General features: G+C 43.4%; 1 protein-coding gene across 2 annotated transcripts in view; it reads left to right on the plus strand.

The window, feature by feature from the left end:
- gabrb1 (gamma-aminobutyric acid type A receptor subunit beta1) overlaps nt 1-3,503 on the plus strand; it is a gene marked incomplete at both ends in the record, with an annotated part of 103,844 nt that extends 100,341 nt beyond the window's left edge. The window contains 2 exons of one of the 2 annotated variants that reach the window (XM_080783861.1): nt 1-234; nt 3,126-3,503. The exon at nt 1-234 is cut by the window's left edge and continues 20 nt beyond it. In XM_080783861.1, coding sequence (XP_080639987.1) covers nt 1-234; nt 3,126-3,503 — 612 coding nt within the window. The remainder of the gene's footprint in view (nt 235-3,125) is intronic. The other variant, XM_080783862.1, reaches the window with a different exon arrangement.
- Nucleotides 3,504-19,943: the final 16,440 nt, after the last annotated feature.

Genomic DNA, 19,943 nt, shown 5'->3' on the forward strand with positions numbered 1-19,943 from the left:
ATGACGACCATCAACACCCACCTGAGGGAGACGCTGCCCAAGATCCCGTACGTCAAGGCCATCGACATCTACCTGATGGGCTGCTTCGTGTTCGTCTTCCTGGCGCTGCTGGAGTACGCCTTCGTCAACTACATCTTCTTCGGCCGCGGCCCTCACCTGCAGAAGAAGGTGGCCGAGAAGCAGGCCAAGGCCAGCAACGAGAACAAGAGGGCGCTGGAGGGCAACAAAGTACAGGTGGGTGACGCGGGCACAAGATGGCTGGAGGGCAACAAAGTGCAGGTGGGTGACGGGCAGTGTTTTTTTAAATATTTTTGGGGCTTTTTTCTGCCTTTATTGGATAGTGTACACATACTGTACACTATAGTATGGTGACAGAGGGGGGGGGGAGGGGGGATTTTAGTTGTTTTTGGTCATAGTCTCTTGAATAGTTTTCATTTAGTTTTAGTCAAGTTTTATATAGTCACCTGGAATGCTCTAGTGTTAGTCTATAGTTTTAGTCGACTAAATACCATACGATTATGGTCGACTAAATCTACAGTCGATTCCGTCGTGATGACTCATTTTGCACTGGCTGAAAATAGCAGATCTACAAGCTCGCAATGGGTCGCAGCGCGACGCACTACATGTGAGCTTGTAGATCTGCTATACTGTATTCCGCCTATACCCTTTTACAAGACAAATGAAAGGAGAACCACGCAGTCCAAATAGAGCAAAGTATATAGAGGCACTAGAGCAGAAGGCCCGGGCGCTCGGGGCTTTGTGTTCCCGGGGGGGGGGGGGGGGGGGGGGATCGGGAAGGAGAAGGTGTTGGAAGAGCGGAGGGTTTGTGTGGTGAGGAATTCTTTGAGGTGCGGGGGTTGGATGCACTGATGTGTCAGACGGCCGGTTACTGATCTCGTATTCAGTCCTGAGGGAGACTACGGGGAGCCAGTTAAGTGAAAGGAGGAGGAGGAGGAGGAGGAGGAGGAGGAGGAGGAGGAGGATGGGTGTGTGATGTGATGTGGTCGTATATATATTTTTTTTCCCCCGCACTCTCATCAGAATCGTATAGTGGCGCTGTTTTGAATGTACTGATGAAGCCTCTGGAGGCTCTTGCTATAGGGATCCCGGTGAGTATATAGTGTGTGCACTGCAGTAATCCAGCCTGGAGGTTTACCAAGGCGTTTTCCATCATCTGACGGGGTGGGGGTTGTGGGACGGACCGACGGACGAGCTCACTGTGGACGCTGATACGTTGTGAGCTTGTTGGTCGGCTATTCTCAGCAAACTATACGAATCGAGCTATCAGCTATCATGGACCAATATGTATTGCCCTTTTAAGCCACGGACCACCGTTTGATGCCAAGGCATTTACCCTCTTGGACACAAACTTTAGAGATGCTGTATTGATGTTGGTATACCATAGGAGAGACAACAGGCAAACGTTGATCAAACTAACAATTGTTCTGCATTCTCTAATTGTGTAGACTTTAAATTAAACGTAGTGCAGATGTTCAACAATAGTTTTGCTCTTGAGAGCGTAAAAAATAAAACCAAACTTTGGTTTCATTTTACACTCTCAAGAGGGATCTGACAAGGGTCCATTTTGGTTAACAAACTCTCCATCATTTAGCTTGGGACCACCTGGAACCCCTTCAAGGACCACTGGTGGTCCATGGACCACTGGTTGAGAACCACTGAGCTACAGTATACAGTCCATCGCGGGTCCATGTGTTTGGTCTGACGTACTAACAGTCCTACAGTCATGAGTCCGACGCCCTACCAAAAACACAGGACATGAGACTAATGAATTAGGGCAACAGAGAGAGGAGTGTCTGTGTGTACGTGTGTGCGTGTGAGCATCAATTTAACAAAAGGTGCAGACGATAAGTAATCAGCAGAGAGAGTGAGAGAGAGACGTTTGGGCTACTCAGTATATGCCGAATTGAAGTGGACTCGGCCCCAGCCTTTCTCCCTGGAAATAAAAGTGCCTGGGTTTCCGAGGGTAGTTTTAACCTGCCACGGGTTAGTGTAAGGAGCCACTCGTGAGTTTTAACCTGCATCATGCATGGGTTAGTTGTAACCGGTAGCGCATGTCGAGAGCGACGGTGTTGTCGAACTAATGTCTGTTAGTATGTCTACAAACATATGCACCTCCTCCATCGCACCACAGTGGCGTATCGTATCCCAACTAAACTTGATCGTCAAGGTAACACGTTATAGCTTGTCGCTACCTTGTCATGTTCCCTTATGAAACGATATGAATGCATACACTTTTATTGCAGAGTAGGAGTTTTAAACTTGGTCAGCAGTTGAACACGTGATAATTTACAATTCACACTCGCTAAAAGATTACAGCAGCAAGCTATAGGCTTTGACCGATAGTTCCTGCCCGTTTGTCTTGCTTTCACTGAAATCAAAACCCGCTCCATCCCAAAATCAAATCACGTTTATTTATAAAGCATTCATTGTACCAAAGTGCTGTACAGAACATATCATCATCATGACAAGTACAGACAGTAGGAGCGCAACAAAAATACAGACAGAATAGAGAATAGAGAGTAGTCTTGCCAAGCCATGAGGCCTATAGGGCAGGAGCCTATCTCCTGTTTCTGTAGTGTGAGGCAGCTTGATGTACAAGTACAGTAAACCCTCTGGACATGACGCTAGTATGTCGCAGGGAGTCTTTGGTATGACCCGGCCGGGGATTGAACCCGACCTCCCATGCAGTCTCAGGGCGGACACTCTAACCACAAGGGAATAGAGCGCCGAAGTCCTGACGTCACTTGCTCATCCCCTGGTTCACGGAAGTAATTTCTCTACGGAGAATAACATGGGGGTCCTCTTACAATCGTCTCATACTGTATAAGCATAATTTGTGGTCCAAAAATAAACAAACTGTCTCGGCGCTATTGTCAGCGAGGTGTCTCTGTATCGTTCACTCAGTCACTCATATATGATACAGTCCGTTTCTAATCAGCATAGCAGTAACAATAGCGTTTTCTCTCGGTCAGTTGATTCTTCATATCCATATGACTGAAACGGCCGGGATGCTAGTCTAGTCTATAGAGAGGAATACTTGGAACGGAGCGGAGGGGAAAGAAGCCCGACTTAACTACTGCATTTATACCTCCCAACTCTCGCAGGTGGACGCCCACGGCAACATCCTCCTGACCAACCTGACCAACGAGATGGGCGGCGCGGACATGATGGGGGGCGTGCTGAACGACCCGCGCGCCACCATGTTCTCCTACGACAGCGCCAGCATACAGTACCGCAAGCCCATGACCAGCCGGGACCTGTACGGCCGGCCGGCCCTGGACCGGCCCCTCGGCGGCGGCGGCGGCGGCGGTGGCGGCGGCGGAGGCCAGAAGAAGAGCCGCCTGCGGCGGAGGGCCTCGCAGCTCAAGGTCAAGATCCCCGACCTCACGGATGTCAACGCCATAGACAAGTGGTCTCGCGTCGTCTTCCCCATCGCCTTCTCCTTCTTCAACCTGGTCTATTGGCTCTACTACGTCAATTAGGGAGGGCGGGGCGGGCGGGTTGGTTGGTTTGGTCGTCGACAGCTGGGCGCCACTGTGCGCTGTTTAGCGCCGGCGGCGCTGGCACTTTATTTTAGCTAGCTAGATTCTTGTACAGAGGAAGGGCGAGAGGGAGGGCGAGTCCTATTCAGCCCCGACCCCGTTTGTAATACATTTGGCTGTGAGGAGGAGAGGAGCTGCAGATGTCTTTTCAATGTAAATACAATTTAATATACAATATATAAATGTATATAAATATATAAATATATATATATATATATATAAAAGAGAAGTATAATTTAATAAATTCTCTCACTTTTTGCTGTATTCATCCATACAAACGTAGGAATAGAGGAGAGAAAAAAAAGTAATGAATTTAAGGCGCGCTTAAGAGGGCGTGGACTTGCATTTATAGGTCTGGAACTTTGTGCCAAATGAACTTTAGAGACTAAAATGATTAATGTAGTAGGGCAATGATGATATTTAATTTACCCGAATTCTTTTCCCTCATTTTATCTCACTCTTTGCATGCAGATCGAACACAACTTTTATTTGCTTCTAACGATTCAAAAACTACGCTGAAGAGAGCGAGAAACAGAGGGGGCGACGAAAAAAAAAAGAAAAAAAGAAAGGTGGTTTATTTTTCACTTGGCTTCAAACGGATGCCATGTTGTTTTTTTTCCTCCAGCAGTTGCTGCCTGGCTGCCAAATGAAATGTCACCATGCGGGCGGTCGGTGATGATTGAACGGGAAGAGTTTTTTTTTTGGTTGAAATCCGTCAAACGGAAACGTGGTATTGTCCTCCCTCCCTTCGGTTGAGCTCAGTGCTACGTTATAATGTGTTAAGTTATACCTCCTTGTTGGTGTGTTGAAACCCCCTCCTGTTGACTATGGCTAAGAAGTCTTCTGTAACTTGGAGAGCACAAGGCTCCGTCGCTCCTCTCTCGTATGACATGATGATTTTGTTAGTTTTCAAGCTGCGTGCATGTTAACGGCCAGCTTTTTGCACTGTAGAACAAAGCCTGTTTTCTTTACTTTCTATGAAAAAAAATAATAATAATACAACGCATCGCAGGGCTCTATCAAAAACCACTCTGTATTATAATCATTCTACTGTATGCTTTTGAACAATCATTGCATTTTAAGGTAAGTACAGGAACTTGGGTGTTTAAATTGGAAACCTCGACGAATCTCGCAGAAAATTCAAAATTTGTATCTTTGACGATATTCTCACAGTGTCTGTGAGCATGTAAAATGTAATTTTCTTTAAAAGAAATCAGGTAAAGAATGACTTATGATGTCACCACGCTTTCAAAACCACATTAAAAAAAAAAAAAAAACATGCAAAAAACCAACTCATTCAAGCCTTGATAACACAAAGCCACGTGTGTTTTGGTGAAGTCTCCCGGCACTCCAGCGTATAAAGGGAGATTTATACTCGGTTGTGTCACGCGCCGAAAACAGTCTGTCTGCGAGTAGACATGACTACAGTCTGCCAGCAAGCTCAAACAGACACGTTTTGAACTAGTATAGATCTGCAATTTCTTTCACCATACAACAACAACGTTTTTCAATGTGAACCTATACTGTATGATGGCGTGATGCCCAAATTGGGGGATCCCAGGGTGAAAGGGGTTAATGAATGTATGGTTGCTGATGGGCGGGCGTGGGAATGAGATGCACTCAGCGGCCGTATAAAAATGTTCAAATCTATAGGCTGGTGAAAATCTATCCTGCTTCGCTGCGTTCCGTCAATTGTTTTGTCACTATAGCCTACAGTATACACTACTCAGTCTGGAAGGTCTCCAAGGTAGGCGGGGCGTGTAAAGGGGAGAAAAACGACCCGTGGCTTCTGATTGGTCTGTGGTGCGGGTTGCAACTAAACTCACCCCACACAGCCGTCATTTTCTTTTGTACTACTGAGTCTGACATAGTGGACGACTGAATCAAAATGAGTGTTTACTTTTTACTCTTGGTTCGAGTCTCACAGTGAGACGCACGGGCAGAGTGGCGCTGGCTGATGACGTAATCAGCAACAACAACAACATGGCTTCCTAACAGGTGACGTTATGACATGCATTACGAGTCAACAGCCTGCTGGCCAGACTGAGTAGCGGAGTGACAAAACAATTCACGGAACGCAGCCAGCGAAGCAGGCCGGAACCCAGGTTAGAGAAAATCTGCATAAGATAACTGAATGGGAGGTTAAACACGAACACGGACGCTATAGGGGTGGCACTTGTGGTCATCCCCTGGCTGGGACGCCCAGATGACTGCCCCGACTGGCCACTACTGGTGCGAGACACCGCACACAACTAAGTAAGACTCGGGTGTAAGACCTTTGTGAAGCCGTCTTTGACTTTGACATCTGTATTGATAACGAAAACATATGTAAAATGACATACGTTGTCGCACCATTAATATCAAAAGGATAAAACAAAAACAAAAAAAGCCAGTGGCTTGTTTCCATTGCGGTCCTTTCATATGTATGTGCAAATCTGCCGCATAGCGTTGCTGTCGGGCGGAAACCTCCTATCATCCATGTTCTAATAGTCTTTCTGTGTTTTTCGTAAATTAAGGCCCTACTTGATCATAGTATGCGGCGTCACACACATGCAAAAGCACCGAAAGCAGCTAAGCGGCATGTTTCAAGCTTGTCGATCTGCTACATTTTGCTATTTATTTTGTTTTTGAATCCTGAAAAAGTACGTCACTGTTTTGGACATATTTGGAGTATGCGGTTTTCACCGGACAGAGAGACGATACGTTTCCCCGTCATTGCTGAAAAGGGCTCCGTTAGCATTAAGGAGAGCATCAGCTTCTTCATGGCGTTAACGCTAAACAAGCGAAATGTGCGAAACGTATGGAAGAAAAATAAGTTGTCCAACTTGTTCATCTAATTTGTAGCACATGCATATTGTATTTGTAGCACTCTTCCTTGACTGCTTGCTCTGTTGTTTGTTGACTATAGGGTTCATGCCTTGCCCTGCATAAGAGCGTCTGCTAAATGCTTACATTCTTTAAAGATATTCTTTGGCGCTTTTCACCTTTACTGATAGATTTTTACAGTAGTATGACAGGAAAGGGGGAGAGAGATGGAATAGAGGAATACGGCAAAGGCAAAGGTCGTCGGGATCGGGACTCGAACCCGTGACACGCTGTCAGGCTGGATTACTGGCCTAAGTGCCTAATGCTTACATTCTTAACGGGACAGGACGACTATGGGTTTCAATGAATTGCCTCGCCATCTATTGTTATGGTGTATTACGCGGCTTGTTTGAACGCTTGATTCTGAATGGTCAATCACTGATTTCTTCGGCCTGTTATTCTTAATCTTCAATAATAATTGCGGAACTCAACGAGTAAATGCATATTTGGCCAGCCGAGGCGCCTGATGGAGGTGAAAGGAACTGGTTGGAATAACGTGTTCCTTCCACGCGCTACGTCCGGCCGGGGAAACTCTCCCCCTGTCAGGTGAAAAGAAGCAGCTTGGACTCCTCATGCATAGAAGGAAGCATGAGGTCAGTCCGCTGTCGTCGTCCCCCCCCCCCCCCAGGTTGGCAGAGGATGTGTAGCGCCCAGGATTACATTTGATAATTGACACTGGGTGAAAAAATTGGTTGCAAAATCGTGGGATAAAAAATATTAAAATTATTTCATTAAAATAAAAAGAAAGATTCGGAGCACCTGGCTGGCTCATATCAATCTGTGTTGCTTGATTCATGCCGCGAGGCAATTTCATTTCTACAGCACATTTCAACATCAAGGCAATTCAATGTGCTTTATACACAGAACACCAAGCAAATAAGGAAACACAATTATACAATGACATAAGGATGCATAAAACAATTACAGCGCAGAAGAGAGAGAGAATAAACAGAAAGGTCTTAGTTGTGTTTTAAATTAAATAAGAGTGGCAGGAGACCTTCAGTTTTCTGTCTTTCTGCCATGTAAGCGAACACAATGTCATTTGCAGCTAAACGGCACACTTGAGAAGCGAAAGAAATACAGTGGTGGAAAAAGCACTCAATTGTTTCACTCAAGTAAAAGTACCAATACTGCAATTTAGAAGTAAAAGTACGGAATTAAAAATGTACTAAAAGTAAAAGTACTCATATTGCAGAATGTCCCATTTCACAAGTTCAAAATGTGTATGTGAGCTTGTAGATCGGCTATTTTCAAATGGCCGAAATGTATAGGGTTGAAGTGGTCAGTGTATGTTTTCAAATTAAAATTTAAATCGCCAAAGTAACTAGTAACTAAAGTTTTCAAATAATTGTATTGGAGTAAAAGTACAAATTCTGGCTCTGAGATGTAGTGGAAATTGGAAATACTCAAGTACAAATACCTCAAAATTGTACTTAAGTACAGTACTTAAGTAAAAGTACTTAGTTACTTTCCACCACTGGAAATAGACAGTGCATAATAACCGAATACTGACTATTTGATCAACAATCCCCGGGGGGGATTATTTCTTAATAATGACCTGCTCCCCATTGACTATCCCTTGCTCATCTGTAGTCAAACATATGAAGTCTGAGCTTAATTTGCAATAGATACAGTAAACTTAACCCTGCTATAGCTTTAACTGTATACTGTGTAAAACGGCGTAATTATTTCATCAGGGCAAATGAGATAATTGGTGTGGGGGAAAGCTTGGAAGTAGTGAAGCTGTGTAATTTTACCGCGCTTACCAAAGGAGCAACACTTAGCGTCAAGATGGAACACTCTGTTGGCTAGATGTGTTTCTGTTTGTTACGTTGGACTCGACCAGAGGGAGATGAACTGTGTGCGTTGCAGCGAATAATTATTACTTGCTATAGTTTTGTTCAGCGATGGAAAAAGTACTCAAAAATGCAATATAGAAATACTCTGCTACAAGTAAAAGTCGAATGTCGTCCCCCCCCCCCTGGAATATGGATACTTTTGGGGTTCAAGTCGTTAACTTTTTACAGACCCAATGCACCCATGAAGTATGGCATAATGGATATGAATTTGACCTTGAATGTATATATATATATATAGACGACAGATCACATTGGACGTATTTTTAATATTTCATAAACATTAACATTGTCCAATAAAGCCATGCGATGGCATTTTTAGAGGGCATGTGTATAGTATAGAGCAGGGATACTCAAATAGATTTACCTGTGGGCCACATTACAAAAATGGCAAGGGGCCAGGGGCCAGTAGATAAAATTACGACATTAATGATACTTGATAACTTCTCTCTTTCAATTGCTTTATTTTCGCAAAATGTATCAAAGTACAATGTGCATGCACACAATATGTAAATAAATAAATGTGTTACATTTTCTTGCATAAACACAAAGAGCTGTTTCCATAACTGCACAAATTATTGCACATAACATGAGTAGCTGTTATAATAACATAATAACATAACATGAGTAGCTGTCTGCCTGCCTGCCAGCCAGCAAGTTGGTTAACAGAAAATAAATTGTTATGGCTGAGTAAAATAAAATACAATAAACACAATTTGCCTGAAAATAGATTACCCAGCTATGACCTTTTTCATGAAAAAAAATGAGTAGTGATATGGCTGACTGAGTAAAATAAAACAATCTACCTGAAAATAGATAGCTATAAGTGAAGAGCAATTTCTGCAATTACCATTTCCGCAATTTCCATTTCCGCAATTTCCATTTCCTCAATTTCAATTTCCGCAATTTCCATTTCCACCATTTCCGCAATTTCCGCAATTACCATTTCCGCAATTTCCGCAATTTCCATTTCCGCATTTCCGCATTTTCCGCAATTTCCATTTCCACCATTTCCGCAATTTCCATTTCCGCATTTCCGCAATTTCCATTTCCACCATTTCCTCAATTTCCGCAATTTCCATTTCCGCAATTTCCATTTCCATTTCCAACTATTAATGGCAGCTGGGTTTCATCATTCAAATAAAATAGAATTCTGTTCGTTTATAGCTATAAAATTATGTCAGGGAATAGGGATACACATATGTCTTTCATTTGCATTGCATCTCCCCTTGCATCTTATTTTCGTTCGAGTAATAGTACAACTCTAATAGTATTACTTATAATAATGTAATTAAAGATAACTTCATTCAGATTTATTTATTTTTATTTCATTTTCCAGATTATTTTTTCTTCTTTTTTTTAGATTATCATTGGTGGGCCAGTCATAATGGCCCCGATGGCCTGATGTGGCCCGCGGGCCTGAGGTTGAGTATCACTGGTATAGAGTATGAGCGGTGCATGCGTACATTACATGCCGTTTATATTGTCTGTCGGGTGCGGAAAACCTCCAAAACTGTTACTTTTCAGGATTCTAATAAAAAGAAATTGCAGCTCTATGTTTAACCCATTTCGACTGAGAACGATTCTACAAAATGTCTTCAAAATCACGACAGTTCTCTGAAAAAACCCTATGTTTCTATGTCAGTTGTTCTCAAACTATTACTGTGTTATGTCAAGGACCCCTAAAATTATATGTATTTGTCCCCATCTGAAAATATGTTGTTCCAGGGACCCCGCCCCCAAGAAGCAATGATTTGAGTTAAAAAAAAAAAAAAAGTTGGCTCTGAAAGAAGCTTGTAGCAGTGCCACGCTATATGAGCTTGTAGATCTGCTATTTTTCAATAGCTAAAGCATAACATAATGCTTAAAACACCAAGAGGGGTTCCCGCCCCAAAATGGGTTAAAGCTGAAAATGCGTCGCTTCGTGCTGCATTTTCCGTAGCACAGGGGACATCAATATGTCCGTACACGGACAACATGTGATCCGTGGTGGCAAAGACTTGGACTTGTCTGTAGCAAAATGTTAGATTTTTGTTTTTGGCACACAGTTATAATGTTCTTATTTTGATCATAAGACCCAATTAGTGAATGTCAAGGTCTCCAGGTTTTCTTCGGAATATGTATGGCACTGATTTATACTACGACACTGCGTGTGGCACATTAGGATTCCAACTGCCACTCTAGTGGCTCTCAAATGTTTTATTTTGTTATGATCATTCAGGGACATTCATCTCCTCGTGCGTATTATTGCCCACTCATCGTGTATATGTCAAGTGGCAAAAATGTTATTTCGACAAAAATGTCCACCACAAGCCATCATGGGGCGATGGCCCCTGCTCTGGTGCTCTTCGTATACTCTTGTGTGACGCTGTGTAGCGTGATCAAGTTGGGCATTACTTGACGACAAAACACAAAAAGGTACAACCTTGGAGATTGGTTTCTGCCCGACAGCGGCGATATCCAATTGGATATGAATGTTCAGAGCGGACCTGATGAGTTCTGCTTTCGGGCCACAGCTATAGGACTACAGCATGAAGTATTCCTGCCCTCAAAGAAGGATTTCTTTAACCCATTTTCACCTGAGATCAGATTCTAAAAATGTTGAGTTTTCTGAAAAAGCAATGTTTCTATGTCAGTCGTATTTTTCAAAAATAACAGACCTACAAGCTTGTAGATCTGCTATTTTTCAATAGCTAAAGCATAACATAATGCTATTACACCAAAAGGGGTTCCCGCCCAAAATGGGTTTTAATCAAGGTGTTTTGCACAAAACGTGGTCATTATTGCTTATCTTCGTCCTTCTGCTGCTAAAATGGACACAAATACGGCGGCCCCTCGTTGCAAACGCTCCTGTCTGGATTCTAACTCTCGGATGTGTGTGTATACAGTACAGGTATACAGGTTGACAAATGTTTTTTTTATTTCATTAAAATCAGTGGTTCTCAACATTTTTATTTTTATTTATTTTTTGTTATCCGGATCAGGGGGCACACTGCCGTGTTAAGTCGTAAGATGGGTGGATTTTCTAGAGAATGTTTACTTTTAATTGGTCAGTCAATCGATTATGTTACAGCGTGGATCAATAGAACTAAAGTAGTTTGCAGGCTATTTTTAATACGTAATTATGTAAAATCCATACCATCGAAGTGAAAATGCCTTGTTTTTCAAGGTTTCAAAGTAAAAATACAGTGACCTCTTTTATATTAATGTTATCTTATCATTCAAATCTTGTCTTGTGTTTTGGCCTTCTGATTGGTCCCTGACTGACCAACCAGCAGGCTCTTTCTGCCCTGGTTCCGACTTATTCTTGTTTATGTGGAATTTGAAAAAAAAAAAATTCAAAACTTAATTTATGCCCAGTCTCAATATACTACACCTGAGATAGAAAAGAGCGAATATCAATACGAAGCAACTGAAAAACACGTTATTGCAATGGTAGTGGATATAGAGATACAGAGATTTTTGTCCAAGCAAGAAACGGCAACCAATGGGTTAGAAGAAGAGACAATGACTTGACAAAGTTGGTGTCCAAATCGAAGGGGGGGGAAATGCGGAAGTAGGAGTTCTCTTCCTTGTGCTTCAAAACTTCCATTGAAATGAATTGCAGCAGGGGGGCAGGGCTGTCGCTCCCGGCCCCCTCCCCTATCCTTGATAACTCCACGGGGCCCACTTGCAATACCCTCGTTGGCGCACCTGTGGTCTCTCAGGCCCGCGGGTTAACGAGAGCCGCTGCATTAAAGCGTGTGTTAGCCTGTGAGGAGCTCAATGCAGCCACACAATGGCACAACTTTGGAACTGGTTGGCGGTTCGCTGCTTCGATGCTCAAGGGCACCTTGGCTGCATGGACAGACAGTGGAAGTCTTCTGGCCTGAGGTCTCTCTCTCTCTCTCTCTCTCTCTCTCTCAGAAACCATGTTTCTGCGGTGCCCTCTTCAGTCTCTGGCGGGAAAGGCGCCTTGCTTTGCGTTCCTCCAGGGCAGTGGTTCTCAAACATGTTCATGTGTCAACTGTCAACGACGTCCCAAATTGATGTGTTCTGTCGCATCGCTTGTAGATCGGCTTTTTTTGTCTGTCCCCCCCCCCCCCCCCCCTCCCCCAGAGGCTGAAAAGAAGGTGTCGTGTTGTGATGGTGGATTGATGATGCTTGTGTTATCAGGGCTTTAATATGAAAAATATATGATTATATGAAAAAATAAAAAAAAGATTAACACACACAAAGGCTATAAAACAAGATAGGCTTAATAATGAGCTCTCTTCTCATGGCTGAATATTGTGCCTTTTAACAAGAATCAATATTTTCACAGGGTTTAAACTTATTATCTTAGTGAGTAGAATTACAAAACAAAACCAATCTAAACTTTTTTTTAAGATAAAGAGGTATGGAGGAGGACAGTGGAACCAAACTGAGCAGTGGACACAGAACTGTTCCCTCCCCTAGACTATGCAGCTCTCTACCAACCACTTCTACCAACCCTCTCTCAACCATGCTAATAAGACCTATATGCCTTGATGCGTTATACTTGCCCTATACTGTATATAAGTGGAATTTGAAATAAAAAACACCTTCAATATTCCATTTAAAAAATAAAATAAAAGGTTTAGTGTGTCTTGCTCAACAGGGACCGCTCCCGTTGCACATCAGCTTTTATTGTCAGTTTTACAAGTAAACAATTGTGTGAAATTAATTTTTGTGCTGGGGGGGGGCTGGGCAAATAAGCTTTTATCACAAGCGGTACAATTAAAGGGTTTCCCCAAATTCCCCCGTATAGGTCCCCGTGTGCTTTCCCACATCATATATTGACAAGCCATTGCTACAAAGCTGTACAACTAAACGATTTGTTTTGTTTTGTTCTGTGTTTAGCTTTTACCACAACCTGTACAAGTTGGTGTCACATGTCCATGTGTGGTCCAGCACTATGGAGTATGGAATGCATGTGCTAAACTAAAAAAAACTACAACTTCATATTATTTCCTAAGGTTAATAAAGAGCATCAAAACAGTGTACTTTTTATTAGCAAATCCATTCCATATTAGGGCTGGAGCACAGATGGACAAAGCAATGACATCATCATATTGTGACGGAAGTTGTCCCTATTGAGTGAAAGCTGAACTACTTGTAAAATAAATAAAATATTGAAGGTATTTTTATTTATTTATTTATTTTAAAATGTAGTTATAGAGGGCAATTGTAATGTATTGAGGCATATTTGTCTCATTAGCCATAAGCAGACTTAAGTTACAACTGTACTTGGACTGCGAACTTTTCCTTCCTTATACAGCAAGTCTCTTCGACCCCAAAATAGCCGATCTACAAGCAAGAAATGGCCGATCTACGAGCTCCATGTGAGCTTGTCGATCGGGTTTTTTTTTTGGGGGGGGGCTAATGCCTCACCTCACCTCACCTCATCCACCTCGACCCCCCAACCTGGCATATGGATACTCGGGTTCAAGTGGTTAAAAAAAAAGAAATAATAATAATATGAAGGGGAAAAAAAACACTTCCAGTGCATTACCTAAACCGTAGCTCCTAGTCAGAACATTCCGGCATTCCCAAGACAATCTTATATGAATTCAATGCTGAAAAGGAAAAAAAAGAGAGAATCTTCTCCTGCAAGTTTATTTTTTGCTGTGGTCTGTTGGTGGACAGAGCTGAATAGAGTGGACTAAAAAGGGGACCGTCTCTCCCGGCTTTTCTTTCTTTCACAACAACAAGAAGAAGAAGACAGGACACGTATTTTTCTTCTTCTAACGGACGAGCTAATGGAGGCTTTAAACAACTGCTTTCATCCAATGGCCCCGGAGTTACGAGGACACGCACACACGCACACACACGTGTGCACGCACACACATACACACACTCTGAACTCTATTGTATAAAACTATGTACAATGTTTCTCTCATGCTCTGTGTCCTCTGATGTGCACTGGTGTGCGTGTGCGTGTGCGCGAGCGTGTTGAGTGCCCAGTAGGCCTATGTATCGTGATGCTTGCGTGAATGGCATATGGCAGCTTGCGTGCGTGCGTACGTACGTACGTGCACGCTTGTGTGTGTGTGTGTGTGCACGCACGCATTACGGGACGGTATGGTACAACGACTGAGAAAGAGGGAGAAGAAAACAAAAATATAAACCCTTTGATGGAATCTGTAAGGACTGACAGAATTAGAATTCAAATAAAATTACTGACATCTCTTATCAACCGTCGTCTGGTCATTTGAATGAAGAGCGCCAACGGAATCAATTAAGGATGTCTATTAAGGTCCTTGCAAACGTGAAGCGAGGAACGCAGGCGTTGTTGCCTGGATCAACACAGGTCTCCTCCAGGTCTGTTGAAGAGGGCCTGGATCAACACAGGTCTCCTCCAGGTCTGTTGAAGAGGGCCTGGATCAACACAGGTCTCCTCCAGGTCTGTTGAAGAGGGTCTGGATCAACGACAGGTCTCCTCCAGGTCTGTTGAAGAGGGTCTGGATCAACACAGGTCTCCTCCAGGTCTGTTGAAGAGGGCCTGGATCAACACAGGTCTCCTCCAGGTCTGTTGAAGAGGGTCTGGATCAACACAGGTCTCCTCCAGGTCTGTTGAAGAGGGCCTGGATCAACACAGGTCTCCTCCAGGTCTGTTGAAGAGGGTCTGGATCAACACAGGTCTCCTCCAGGTCGGTTGAAGAGGGCCTGGATCAACACAGGTCTCCTCCAGGTCTGTTGAAGAGGGGGCGCGACAACGCAAGCCACAAAAAAAAAGCTAAACAGTGAGTCGTGGCCGTGTGCACGTAACGAGCGCGCGTGCAGCAAATGCACGGGACCGCGCTCACGTGAATACGCTTGCGTTGTTGTCGCACCGCGACTTCTCCGAGCAAAAAACGCAGGTCTCATTGAAAATGAACCACAGGCGCGTTTTATCGCTCCCCGTTTGCAAGGCCCTTTATGCTACAGTATGCATTAAAAATATGCATGTTGTTGCTCCATGTCGGGAAGAAACCACCTAACTCCAAAATGTTCAATTTTCAGGAAATTAAATGAATCTGCCTAATGATGAGGTCACTGGAAGACGGTTTCTGAACTGCCCACAGCCGTCCTATGAGACACAGACTGAGTAGAAAAGAATCGTGCCGTTTTTTCATGATCATTAGTGAGGACCTTTTATATTAAGATACTGTAGGTTGAAAAGTGGTGAAGTGGTCCTTTAAGGTGCGTTCAGACTTGGATGGTTAGAGCGGCGCGATTACAATAGAATAGACTTTTATTTGCGATTGCATACAAAGTCGATGCAAAAACGGGAAGTTGCGCGAACGGGCGCGGCACAAACGGGGCGAACCGAGTATCCGGGTCTGAACGCATGCTTTAAAGACATAGCAACTACAGAGTAAAACGATCCCCTTCACCTATCGGCTCATACTAGGACATGAAGTCTGTATACTGTCTGCTACAGCAGGGATACTCAAATAGATTTACCTGTGGGCCACATTACAAAAATGGCAAGGGGCCAGGGGCCAGTAGATAAAATTACGACATTAATGATACTTGATAACTTCTCTCTTTCAATTGCTTTATTTTCGCAAAATGTATCAAAGTACAATGTGCATGCACACAATATGTAAATAAATAAATGTGTTACATTTTCTTGCATAAACACAAAGAGCTGTTTCCATAACTGCACAAATTATTGCACATAACATGAGTAGCTGTTATAATAACATAATAACATAACATGAGTAGCTCTTTGCCTGCCTGCCTGCCTGCCTGCCTGCCTGTCTGTCTGTCTGTCTGTCTGTCCATGAGTAGTTATTTGTCTGTCTGTCAATGAGTAGCTGTCTTACTGTCTGCCTGTCTATGAGTAGCTGTCTGCCTGCCTGTCTATGAGTAGCTGTCTGTCTGTCTGCCTGCCTGCCTGTCCAATTGTCCATGAGTAGCTGTCTGTCTGCCTGTCTGAGTAGCTGTCTGCCTGCCTGCCTAATTGTCCATGAGTAGCTGTCTGTCTGCCTGTCTATGAGTAGCTGTCTGCCTGCCTGCCTAATTGTCCATGAGTAGCTGTCTGTCTGCCTGTCTATGAGTAGCTGTCTGCCTTCCTGCCTGTCCAATTGTCCATGAGTAGCTGTCTGTCTGTCTATGAGTAGCTGTCTGCCTGCCTGCCCAATTGTCTATGAGTAGCTGTCTGTCTGTCTATGAGTAGCTGTCTGCCTTCCTGCCTGTCCAATTGTCCATGAGTAGCTGTCTGTCTGTCTATGAGTAGCTGTCTGCCTTCCTGCCTGTCCAATTGTCCATGAGTAGCTGTCTGCCTGCCTGTCCAATTCTCCATGAGTAGCTGTCTGTCTGCCTGTCTATGAGTAGCTGTCTGACTGCCTGCCTGTCCAATTCTCCATGAGTAGCTGTCTGTCTGTCTGCCTGTCTATGAGTAGCTGTCTGCCTGCCTGCCAGCCAGCAAGTTGGTTAACAGAAAATAAATTGTTATGGCTGAGTAAAATAAAATACAATAAACACAATTTGCCTGAAAATAGATTACCCAGCTATGACCTTTTTCATGAAAAAAAATGAGTAGTGATATGGCTGACTGAGTAAAATAAAACAATCTACCTGAAAATAGATAGCTATAAGTGAAGAGCAATTTCCGCAATTTCCGCAATTACCATTTCCGCAATTTCCGCAATTTCCATTTCCGCAATTTCCGCAATTTCCTCAATTTCCATTTCCGCAATTTCCATTTCCACCATTTCCGCAATTTCCGCAATTACCATTTCCGCAATTTCCATTTCCGCATTTCCGCAATTTCCACAATTTCCGCAATTACAATTTCCGCAATTTCCGCAATTTCCATTTCCGCAATTTCCGCAATTTCCATTTCCATTTCCAACTATTAATGGCAGCTGGGTTTCATCATTCAAATAAAATAGAATTCTGTCCGTTTAGCTATAAAATTATGTCAGGGAATAGGGATACACAGTATATGTCTTTAATTTGCATTGCATCTCCCCCCCCCCCCCAAGCTTTTATTTTCGTTCGAGTAATAGTACAACTCTAATAGTATTACTTATAATAATGTAATTAAAGATAACTTCATTCAGATTTATTTATTTTTATTTCATTTTCCAGATTTTTTTTTCTTCTTTTTTTTTAGATTTTCATTGGTGGGCCAGTCATAATGGTCCCGCGGGCCTGAGGTTGAGTATCACTGCAGTACATGTATGAGATTCTGTCTACAGAGATTCTGTCTGGTAAATGTAGGAGATTCTGTCTGGTACATGTAGGAGATTCTGTCTGGTACATGCATGAGATTCTGTCTAGTACATGTAGGAGATTCTGTCTGGTACATGTATGAGATTCTGTCTAGTACATGTAGGAGATTCTGTCTGGTACATGTATGAGATTCTGTCTGGTACATGCATGAGATTCTGTCTGGTACATGCATGAGATTCTGTCTGGTACATGTAGGAGATTCTGTCTGGTACATGCATGAGATTCTGTCTGGTACATGCATGAGATTCTGTCTGGTACATGCATGAGATTCTGTCTGGTACATGTAGGAGATTCTGTCTGGTACATGTAGGAGATTCTGTCTGGTACATGCATGAGATTCTGTCTGGTACATGTAGGAGATTCTGTCTGGTACATGCATGAGATTCTGTCTGGTACATGTAGGAGATTCTGTCTGGTACATGTAGGAGATTCTGTCTGGTACATGTATGAGATTCTGTCTGGTACATGTAGGAGATTCTGTCTGGTACATGCATGAGATTCTGTCTGGTACATGTAGGAGATTCTGTCTGGTACATGTAGGAGATTCTGTCTGGTACATGCATGAGATTCTGTCTGGTACATGTAGGAGATTCTGACTGGTACATGTAGGAGATTCTGTCTGGTACATGTAGGAGATTCTGTCTGGTACATGTATGAGATTCTGTCTGGTACATGCATGAGATTCTGTCTGGTATACATGCATGAGATTCTGTCTGGTATACTTGCATGAGATTCTGTCTGGTACATGTAGGAGATTCTGTCTGGTACATGTAGGAGATTCTGACTGGTACATGCATGAGATTCTGTCTGGTACATGTAGGAGATTCTGACTGGTACATGTAGGAGATTCTGTCTGGTACATGTATGAGATTCTGTCTGGTACATGCATGAGATTCTGTCTGGTATACATGCATGAGATTCTGTCTGGTACATGCATGAGATTCTGTCTGGTACATGTAGGAGATTCTGTCTGGTACATGCATGAGATTCTGTCTGGTACATGCATGAGATTCTGTCTGGTACATGTAGGAGATTCTGTCTGGTACATGTAGGAGATTCTGTCTGGTACATGCATGAGATTCTGTCTGGTACATGCATGAGATTCTGTCTGGTACATGTAGGAGATTCTGTCTGGTACATGCATGAGATTCTGTCTGGTACATGCATGAGATTCTGTCTGGTACATGTAGGAGATTCTGTCTGGTACATGTAGGAGATTCTGTCTGGTACATGCATGAGATTCTGTCTGGTACATGCATGAGATTCTGTCTGGTACATGTAGGAGATTCTGTCTGGTACATGCATGAGATTCTGTCTGGTACATGCATGAGATTCTGTCTGGTACATGTAGGAGATTCATGAGATTCTGTCTGGTACATGTATGAGATTCTGTCTGGTACATGCATGATATTCTGTTTGTTTGTTTGATTGATTGATTGATTGAAGTATTTATTAACAGTTTGCAGAATGGGTACATTTCACATGAAAGCACAACTCAATACAAAGACTGTTATACTGTGGACGACACACTGATAAAGCATTACACTTGTTTACAACAGGGTCCAGCCTTTTCAATTCATCAGAATTGTCTGCTACATGTAGGAGATTCTGGGCTCCATTTTTGTCACCGCTGAACCCCTTATCCCTAAACTTATTTGCCTTTTTTTTTGCAAAACATTTTTGAATAGTTCAAATGGCCAGTCTACAAGCTCACAACGTGTCAATGTAGATTGGCTAGTTGAACTATTAAAAAATGTTTTTCAAAATAGTAAAAAAAGGCAAAGAAGTTTAGGGATAAGGGGTTTAGCGGTGACGGAAATGGAGCCCTACGTCTGCTACAAGCTTTCAAAATGTATAAAAGTAGCCGAAAACAGCCGACGTACAAGCTCACCAGTGTCTCCCGAGTCCCGACGCCCTGACATGGTCCACTTTGTGAGCTTCATGCAGATCGGCCCATTTTTTGCTGTGCGAGCCCGAGCGCCATGCTTCAGAGTGATGGTTGCTCGCGTCCTTGTCACGCGTGTGCCGTGCCGTTCGGTGCGCACAGGGACACTCACGACACCGCACGAACGGTATAGCAGGGGCCAGGCCCCAGGGGGTCCGCCGTCCCGCTCACAGACAGTGAGGGGACATATGGTGTTGTGCGACACGAACGGGCCCTGCCAGATCACCGTTATAAGCACATGGGACATGCTGGGACCAACCGAAAACAAGACACGCACGCACGCACATGCAGCGACAAGCGAGGTGCCAACTGGAACCCAAACGGGTTCAGACCAAAGTTCTTCAATGAACCATTTATTTCAATGGTTAAGAAGAACCCGTAACCACTTAAACCTTATATAATTCATCGACAGATGTCTCCCTGCAGGGCTCTCTGCTTTGAAAATAGCCGTGAGCTGGTAGATCGTCTATTTTCGGTGAACGCGCTCAC

Source organism: Protomyctophum bolini, assembly GCF_963924005.1.
Source record: "Protomyctophum bolini genome assembly, chromosome: 15".
NCBI classification, from domain to species: domain Eukaryota; kingdom Metazoa; phylum Chordata; class Actinopteri; order Myctophiformes; family Myctophidae; genus Protomyctophum; species Protomyctophum bolini.